This window comes from Rhopalosiphum padi, chromosome 2 (assembly GCF_020882245.1).
Source record: "Rhopalosiphum padi isolate XX-2018 chromosome 2, ASM2088224v1, whole genome shotgun sequence".
In the NCBI taxonomy this organism is placed as follows: domain Eukaryota; kingdom Metazoa; phylum Arthropoda; class Insecta; order Hemiptera; family Aphididae; genus Rhopalosiphum; species Rhopalosiphum padi.
The window spans coordinates 16394402-16404931 of NC_083598.1; the positions used below are offsets into that span (position 1 = coordinate 16394402).

At 29.3% G+C, this 10530-nt stretch overlaps 1 protein-coding gene across 3 annotated transcripts in view; it reads right to left on the reverse strand.

Moving 5' to 3' along the window:
- LOC132920624 (uncharacterized) overlaps positions 1-10289 on the reverse strand; it is a 28175-nt gene extending 17886 nt beyond the window's left edge. The window contains exons 1-6 of one of the 3 annotated variants that reach the window (XM_060983134.1): positions 7477-10289; positions 7255-7414; positions 6580-6615; positions 5538-5616; positions 5240-5307; positions 56-5118 (exon numbers count right to left, since the gene is read on the reverse strand). In XM_060983134.1, the coding sequence (XP_060839117.1) occupies positions 56-5118; positions 5240-5307; positions 5538-5616; positions 6580-6615; positions 7255-7414; positions 7477-7549 (5479 nt within the window). In that variant the 5' untranslated portion in view covers positions 7550-10289. The remainder of the gene's footprint in view (positions 1-55; positions 5119-5239; positions 5308-5537; positions 5617-6579; positions 6616-7254; positions 7415-7476) is intronic. The other 2 variants (XM_060983132.1, XM_060983133.1) reach the window with 2 other exon arrangements.
- Between the last annotated feature and the right edge of the window lie 241 nt (positions 10290-10530).

The following is a 10530-nucleotide window of genomic DNA, read 5'->3' on the forward strand; positions in this document are numbered from 1 at the left end:
AATCAAATAAAATCATATTTTAATAAATATCAATAGTCTTTAAATATTTACTTACATTGATAATCTTGTTCTGGTAAATATGTAAACATATTAGATTCGGGAGGATTCACATCAATAACTGATTCTGGTAGATTTTCATCATTATTTAACTCTGGAAGATTTTTATCAATAGATGACTTTGCTGAATTCTTATCAATAGTTAAATGTGATGCATTTTCATCATTATTTAACTCTGGAGGATTTTTATCAATAGATGACTTTGCTGAATTGTTATCAATAGTTAAATCTGGTAAATTTTCAAAAATAGGTATCTCTGACAGATTCTCATCAATAATTGTCTCAGGTAGAATTTCATTAATATTTTGTTCGACATATTCTTTTTTAATAGATGAAATGGAATCAGATTGTATTTGCTTTTTTGATTGTATAATTAAATCTCTTACAGTTAATGATTGGTTTTGATCTTCATTATTTTTAGAAATAACCTGATCAGCCTCTATAGGAGGTAAACATCCTTCCAAAGTATCAAAACTAATTGAAGAATCAATATAATTTTCATCTGCCATAGACATACTAATACGTATCACTGTCCAATGGCTATTCAATTTTTTATCTTCATAAAAATGTCGTGATGCCATATGTTTAACTATGTTATTGTAATCAAGTTGAACATAATAACAAAAGGAACATAAATATCCAAAAACTACTTTTCTCCAAATTGGATTTGGATATACTAAATGTGAAATCCCATTAGTTTTATCATAATCGGTATGTTCTAAAATATGTATATCCAATTCATCTTCATTTGAATAAATATGATCACACATCTTACATTTGAATCTGTATTCTCCAGTATGGCTAGTTATATGATCATGAAACTTAAAATAATCATGAAACATAACTTGACAAAAAACACAAGTATAATTATCATTTACAGACCCAAGAGAAAATGTTTTTGAATCTAGAGAATTTTGATACCCAAAATTCTCTTTTATAGATTGATGTATTAATGATTCAATACAATTCTTAGACAATCTGGATGGTAATACTTCCTCTCTACAATGTTGATTTTTATAATGACGAACAATATTTAATCCTTTATCCTTATAATTACAAAATTTACATTCCAAAATCTTATCAGAAGTTTGAAAATAAGATTTGTCTTTAAAGTCGTTTTCTGATAAAACTTTAGGCATTATTTCAGTAGATATTACATTGCTTGACACATCATTCAATTCAGATTCATCATTCAATACCGCATTATTAATGGAATTATTCAATTGGTTACAACTAGACTTCTTAAATTTCTTAATTCCTCCCTTTTTTTTTTTAAATTTATTTGGTTGTTTATTAGACATTTTATTTAAAACTGCAGTTTTCACAATTACTGGTGGTAAAGTTTTATTTGCCATTGATTGTTTACTATATTTTTTTTTTGTATTTAATTTAAGTGTAGATTTTTTAACTTTCTTTTTTGTGTTTTTTGGTTTTCCTACACCACAAATTAACTCAGTTTGATCATCATTAGAATCTACTTGTTCAATATTAGATGCTTTCTTTTTCTTTGACAAAACTATACTTGTATTTACATAATCAATTTGTTTATTGGTTCTACATTGTCGTATATTTGAAGCATTTAATACAGCTTCACAATCAAACATTTCACTAATATCAGCATGAAGTTTGTCTAATTCTGACAATCTAGCCTTTTTAAATTCTGGTTTACTAACATTAACATTTGGTTCAATAACAGTTGATGTATTTTGATTCTGCACAGCTGATTTATTAGAGATAATTTCTTCAAATGGTTTAAGATCTGGTAAAGGACTTAATACAACAATTGGTTGTTCTATCATTATACTAGTTAATGTTTCAGAAATAAGTTTACTATTTCTGTTATAAAAATCAGTAGATTTTAATCCCTTTCCATGTGATTTAGTTTCAAATTTAAATTTGTTATTAACGTCTTGTTTATTTTTAGAATTATTCCGTTCAATTTCCATTTTTTGTCTTGCTAATTTAACACTTAATGGACCTAAAAAAGGTTTTTTTGGTTTTATTTCTTGTGCTTTTTCAATATTTATTGGTTTATTGATTAGTATATCATTGTTTGTACTGGAAATACCTAAATTACAGTTTTCACTTCTTTTAATATTTTTATCAAATTTAGCAAGAACAATTTTTAAGTCTTTTAATTCAGGTTTACATTTGTCTTTAAGAATTTCAAAATTTCCATAGGTTTCTTTAGATTTTTTACGTTTTACAGCTTTTAATTTATGTTGATCGGCTGATGAATGATCATTAACATTTCCAGAACTAATATTTCCTTTATTTAATTCATTTGAAGTATCATTTTTCTTTTTGGTTATTACTATGTTTTCTGCTTGATTTAAATTATTATCATCCGAAATGTCATTTATACTTTCTTCGTTAGAAGACTCTTCACTAAGATTTTTCTTCATTTTTTTTCGTTTCCTTTTTTCTTTTTTCATTTTTCTTTTAAACTTTTTTTGTTTGTCAATATTAAGTTGTTCTTCATCTAATATATCTTTATTTTTTAATTGATCATTATTGCTATTGACATCTGAACTTTCTAACAATTTGTTAAGTTTTTCCATTTTATTTTCATCTTGAAATATGCTTATGACTGTCATAAACTTAGGATTTTTCAAAATGTCAATTAAAACTTTCTCATCAATTTTCGGGTTATCTGCTGTAGAATTAATCTCATTAGAAGAAACTAAATTTTCTTCTTGACTTCTACTCAAGATTTCAGTTGTTGTAGAATTGACAACTTCTGATTGTTCTTTTGAAGTAGACGATATAATATTATGCCCGATTTCAATTGGTTTAATATCATCTTTAATGTTGGGAATTGATACATTATCAAGGTTCTTACTACATTCACCAGATTCCAACTTTTTATTATTTTTTGATGGGCTATTTTTTTTTAATTCAGACTTTGAGCTATTTACTTTAGAAGTTTTTAAGGTTTCATCTTTTTTCAAAAGAGAACATCTTGTTCTAGTTCTTGGACCACACTCACTATCATATGAACTCTCAACGGCTTCTTTTACAATTTTTTCAAATTCTTTCTCCTTGGAATACTTTTTTGGTTTCTTTGGCTTTTTATGTTTAATAGGTTCAATTAAAATGTTATTTTGTTCAGATTTAGAATCAAGTTCATCCTTGTTAAACTCACTTGGAATGTTAACAGTGATTTTTTCAAGATTCATTTCTGGATATTTTTCTTCTTTTTCTGAATTATTATCAACCATTATTTTCATTTTAAGATCTTCATCTATATTACTATTTTCAGTTATTTCAATTTCTATGTTTTTATCAGTAAGGCCAATATTTATTTTATCCGTTTTTGTTGGATCATAATTTTTTTTTATTTCAGTTTTCTGACCATCTTCTATATGTTGTTTAAGAATTGTATCAGTTTTTTTAATTATTTTGGAATTTTTCTCAGCTTTTAAGACATCTGCAATATTTTTATTACTCTCAGACGTTTTAGGTTTAGAATCCTTTATTGTTCTATTATCAATAAAATCTTCATTATGTTTAATTTTTGGTATCTTAAAACTTTTAATATTAGCTGTTTCATTTACAATTCCAAAAGTATTATAAGAAGAATTAATTATGTTATTTTTTTCAATTTTTTCATAAATATGGTTTATTTGTTTATTCTTTTCAATACCCTTTTGTTCTTTGCCATATTTAGCTTCTCTATATTCTTTATAATTACGAAACTGAACTCTATTTATAGCTGAAATATTTTTCAAAGACCTTGGATCTCTCTTAGATACTATATCATTAGTGTGAGACTTGTATGGCACTGGTTCACAATATTTTACCATTGGTTCACTATGGGATGGAGTAACATGCATTTGGGTAGAATTACTGAATTGATTAAAATCATTTTTTTGATGATCATTACGTCTGTTTTGAGGTAACAGTCTATTTTTAAAATGAAAAGAGTTACCACCATTATGTTCTGAATAAAATGGTTGATTGGACAGTTTAATATTTGTATGATTTGGTAGACATGGATCATTATATCCAGACATTTCCTGTGCTCTAGTTTCAAACAATGTGGTATTTGAATTGTCAATATTTGAAGGAAAGAGAGTTGGAATATTAGTTGAAAAAGTGTTTTGTACATTTGATATTAATGACGGATGTGTATTAATTTGACTAACACTGTTTTCAGAACTTAATAAAGATTTATTTCTTATTCTTGGATCACGGGGTACACTTACGTCAGCAACAGATGTTATAAAATCGTTACTTTTCTCATTTGTTTTGATAACTGGTCTAAGAGACTCAATATGTAAAGAAGTACGACTTACTTTTGAATTTTCAAGATCAATTAATGTACCTGGTTTTAATGCAGATATAAACTTTTGTCTGATATCATTTGATGAATCAGTTTTATGCAATTTATTTATCTCTGTGTTAGTTTGTGCACGAGTCGTGGTAGTAGATTTACTTAATAAAATATTATCATGAGTTACTATTTCATTGGAATTTGATTCAGTGGATGATATTAAATTTACCCTTGATGCTCCCAAATCCATAAGATCTGATGGTGGTAATGGTGGTGGTTGAACAGGTTCCACGTAACTAGCTTTTTTTATACCTTCTATCACATCTTTTACATAGTTAACATCAATATCATCAATGTTGATGCCTTTCAACATGTCTTTATAAAGAACTGGACCATTATTCTGTTCAATTATTTCATTAAAAATTTGCGTTGTAAGTTCAGCATGTGGTATAGATGCATCAGACTTATTAAGTTTTTCAATAGAAGCATTGGCTGCAAAACCAATTATCTTATTAAGCCTTAAACGACTGTCTGAAAACTCAGGTAGATCATTCTTTTTAGGCATAGAATCATTGAGAAAATTTTTGCTACTAGATGAATCGCTAATTTTAAAATTTTCCAAGTTTTTATCAATAGTATTCTCATTATTTGGTGTCAAATTATCAAGACTATCCGGTTGATTGTTTACCATCTTATCATGACTAGTACTTGGTACTGATATACTATTAGAGAGTTCAGACTTACTATTTTGGTTTTGATTACTTTTATTAAGTACTTCTGAGGATCTGCAAGGAAAATATTTTATTCAATAATGATAATTAATAATATCTTATTTATATAAATTAATTTGAAAATATACTTAGATACAGATAAATAAATAAAATATAAAAGGTATTCAATACTTACATTTTATGTTCATTGTCATTTAGCTTAGTTTCTTTCATCCAACTAGTTTTAAAATCTTGAGGTAAATACTGTGAAAGTTCAGATGTATAAGTTAAAATAAAAAACATACAAACAATTAGTGTATGTTGTATGTTATAGTCATTTGTAATAATATTTTTATTTTAATGAACAAATAAAATGTAATAAGGAAAATCTAATGTTCTAAAGCATCATTTAGACTTTATTCAAACAAATAAATAATTATAAATTTTCACAAAAAATTTTTATACAAAATTAAGACTAATAATAAAATACTTACATAGTTCAACGGACTACTGTAGCTATCATATAAATCATAAAATACTTTTCTACAAGTTTTTAATCGATCTGGCGACAACCTATGAAAAAATAATAATAATATTAATATAAACAGAATTGCAAGTAAGAAAATAGTAAATATTGCAAATACTAATTATAATACTCAATTAATTTATCTAATTCTAAACTTTAAATGATGTTACGATGAATAATATTACAAAAAAATTCAAAATAAAAAACAAAAAAAGTATCATGACGGTTGATAAAAATATTAATACATTAAATTAGCAAAATAATAATAAAATATATTTCAACAGAATGATTTAGTTTCCATATATTTTTTTTTTACATACCAAAATAATAATTTTTAAGAAATATATCTAACAATAATTAATAATTCAATCATTATGAAGCGGTTTTAAATACTAAAGTAAAACAATTTCTTAATTTGTTGGGAACAAAAAAAAGAGAATTTTCAAAATGTACATACTATTGATATGATGGTTATATAATTTATGGGAACTAAATAAATATTAACTCAATATAATAACTATGTAAACACAACTTTATTTCAAGTGTTTGTTTTTTTTTTTTTTACATATATTATAAATATAATGCTTATAATTTCAAGACATAGGTTCCTACTACCTATCTCAAAATTTAGATTTAAAAAAATGTTTTATATAATTATGTATTTCAGTTGTATTATTACTCAACACTGTTTTAAGTAAATTGCTTAGTACATAGGTATATATGAGTTGATAATGGACTATCCTCTTCAAATATGCCACTAACTTAATAATAATAATAAAAAAAAAAACAAAAAAAAACAGTAAAACATCTAAGTACTTGACACTTTTTTAATATTAAAGTTACTTAGTATTAATTTAAAATGTTTAACAATAATAAATAAGAACCAACATAATGAAACAAGTACACAAAATGCAATGTTTTTTCATTAAAAATGTGCAAATATTAGATAATGTATGAAGTTATCTTCACATAGTGACTATTAAAGGGTGCAATTCATAAATAGTATTTACCATAAATCACAAGATAAATCCAAACCCATTAAAAATCTGAAACACCATAATACATTTTTATCTAGGACATATTAAACTAAAATGTAATTCAAGTATGTAACCAAAAAATATTAAAATGGTGGTAAATTTAGGAAGTAGTTTAGATACCTATATGATAGATAAATTACAGATTTTTATTGAAATTGTTTTGTCATAATTTTAAACAAATGATTCTGTAATAATATATTTTCAAAAGATAATCAAATGCATAATTAACCTAATATAATATATAAGCTTTTGTCCTATAATTTTCCATCTAAGTAATAGGTATCTGTATACAAATGAGAAAATAGATACCTATTTCATATAGCTAACAAAATTAAAATTATACGAAATAAAAATACCACGAACGTCAGCATGTAAGTAATATTGTAATATTGGCTACACTGAATAAGTAAAAATACTCAGTTAATATCATTTTACATTCTGGTAATTTAATTGATTTATTTTTACGGCATTCGATCTTGAATACCTATCGTCATAAATGTCTGTATCTTATCTAAACCAAAGAAACGAGTCATAATGGACGATATTTCAATGTTTCAAATTAGACCAACGACCCAAACGGGGGTGTGTACTATTCTACAATAATATAAAAATAACTAACAAAATGATATATGGATTATTTAGTCAAACCTTTTGCTGTCCACCAGTTTGTACAAGCACTGCAACTTGACCACATGATCGGGTTGAATTTCCAACAATTCCCGATTGTCGATCACTTTGGTAAGAAACGGCAAGAAAGACTGAAGGTGCACCAGCAGTTTGTCGAAATAGTGTTGATCTTCTACAAGTTCTGTGGACAAAAACCAAGCAAGGTAATGAACAGGCCATTGCGGAACAAACAAGACAACGTACCTTCGGGATCGAGACCATCGTCTTCGGACGGTTGGTCTGCGTCCCGCGCTGGTTGTTCATCAGCGCTTTCCATGGCCACGAAACCTGGCTTGTAAGGTTTAGGAGGACACAGATACTCGCGCTACCACGGTTCGACGGTAAGTGAACCAAGTGAACACGCGCTCGACTAAAATAAAAATGGCGGCTATTCAACGCGGGATGATGTGGAGGGGGCAATGACGCAAGTGCGGCGGTGTTAAGTTAATCACCGAAAAATCTGGTTCGGATGGCCCGACGACGGTACTAACATCGTCGCGCACATACGATCGCGTGAAAATTAATACCGTCGACGGCGGAAACAGACACGTGCTAAACGATCACATGACCGAAGCGACGAAAATCAAACTATTCAAGTGAGCTAACCGAGCTTGGAAGTTGGAACATATCGTAGGGACTAGGGGCGAGGCGAGCTCGTGCGGTTAAAGCGAAACCGACCAGCGCGAACCGTGACGGACTGACACTTGTGCGCACGGCCAAGAAACGGAAAAACATGCACTGCGCGTCTCGAGACGGCGGTGAAAAAGACGGGCGAACAAAATGAAATATATGAACCGACGAAACGCCGTATATGTGTTTACTGTGCACTGTAGATTGTGAATAATACTGCGATTTGTGGTCAACGTGATAGTCATAGAACGTAGAAACGGCGCGGTGTTGCGGACGAGACTGCGATTAGTGCGATTGCCGATTGACCCAGCAATGGTGTGCGGGGATCCGTGTGGTGCCTATGGCCGCCGCCGAACAAACGCAATAGCGCTACGGACTACGGTGCAATATTTTTGTTTGGGTGGGTAGTGGTGTCGGTGGGGGGGAAGTGGTTGGTGACTGGTGAGCAAACTGCGTTCGTTAGCAGTAATAGTCCGAAATCGTTCCACGCGTCTCGTCGTTGTGTGTAATATATCGCACGGTATTTCAATCGCGGTCACTACTAGTGTATCCTATGCGCTTATATCGCCTACAGTAAATGGTTCATTCTTCAGTCCAAAACTTTACTGTCGTCCGATCGCGTTCAGAGCCTTTGTCGTCGCGCAGTTTCCCGCGTATCTTAACAGTGCTGTTCACGACGCCATAACGAAAACAGTTCATAGACCACACTCCACACCACGGAATATCGACATACGACGACGGGGCACGGATGTCCTTACACAACAGCTGTAGTTAACATTGTCATATTACTCTCGGTTTTCAGTTTTATTGTGTATCTGTTGTTAACTGTTTGCTATCATTCGATAACACTGACAGATTCGTGTTTTACATTTTCGTATTGTGCCATGAATGAATAAACGCGTTACCAAAATATCATAGTACGCACTATTTAAGTACGTGTTATTATTCTTTATTTCATTTCTTTCATCTTTGTGAACGACGGACGGACGCAATACTCATTGTTCATTTATATTATCGAAAAATATTTTAGGTTAGGTTCTGGGCGTTGTGCGTTCGCGTTAGTAATTTGATTTGTTTTGCAAATCGGTAGTCGCTACAATTGAAATTGCTATAACTCACATGTGCAGATGGTTCACCAAAGACGTCGTCAAAAAATTCTACGGACAGAGGCGAGCAGTTTATACTTTCGTATTTCACCGATGATTGGCGTCGGTGTAAATAACTTAAATTGTCGACATAACCATGTTACTAGTGAGTTCGCCTGCCACAACACATCTGTTATTACGACAATAAACGGCGTTCCTTTTTACGACGACCTATGATACATTACTTGTGAAATTATCATTCAATGAAAATCAGAAAACACTTGCTAAATTACGACAATACTAAAACTATACCTATACGTACGTGGTACGTGATCCAATCGTCGATCACCCGATCCCAGTGTAATAGTATTGCCACTGTCATTTACACCTACTGATCCGTGATAAAATGTTTAGTATGAAGCAATTTGTGAGCATTTTAAAACAGTATTTTTTTTTTAATACATTTTTAAATAGTCTTACTTTTTGATTGTATGATAGTAAATTCTCTTTAATTTTAAAACAGCAAAGTAAAGTGGATTGTTGTGAAAGTAAAATGTGCCATGTAGTTTTATTAGACAGATAACACTAGGGTGTGGCGCCTTCTTAAACATTGGTATAGAATTATTTAACGTCATTATACATAATTATTGTAATAGGTCAATGAAAGGCAAAAACCATAGAACATTAATCATGATAAATCATGCTAACTGAATGTATTAAAGGTAATTGAAAACCCGAACTTAAATGTCAATCGCGTATATTACCATTAGGTAACAGTTACCCATAAGTTTATTATTCTTATTTAATTTTGGTAGTCCTTGAATCGCGGGAAAGCGGAATTTTATAGACATTTTTGTGGCACGATATAATATTTTTTTAAATAACAATAAGATTTTGAGTTTATTAATTTATTATACGTTTTATTCTAGCCTCTAATACAGATACTAAAACCAATGCGGGCATATTGATTATTTTGATTATTGACGATTTGTTGATTCGACACACTACCTAGTAAATGTGTTTCGTCCGAATGTACATAGTTTTCACTTTTCCTGCCTTCAACACAATGAAACGTGGCAAGTTTTTATTTTATACTCGTCAATTGTCATATTAGACACATGGTTACTCGTGTTTCGCTTTATGATAAAAAATGTTGTTTAATCTCATGCTAAGCTTGGTGTTATTTGTTTTTCAATTTTAAAGAAAATTAAATAACAGATACCTACATGATCAATATATATAATAAAAATATTACATATTGTATCAAATATTAATATATACAAAGTTTTATTAATATTAAAGAATAGTAAAAACAAAATATGACAAGATATTTGTCCAAATGTAAAATTATCATTTTAATTACATCTTCTCATACGTACTGGTGAAACAAGTTTTTGGTGTAAAACGAAATAATTATACAATTTAAAATGTAAAACCAAAATAATATATTCACTCCATACTTTTATTTTGTTGATTTAAATAACATAATTGTAAAATATCGATATTTGGTAGTTATATATTATTATAGGATATTAATGTGGAA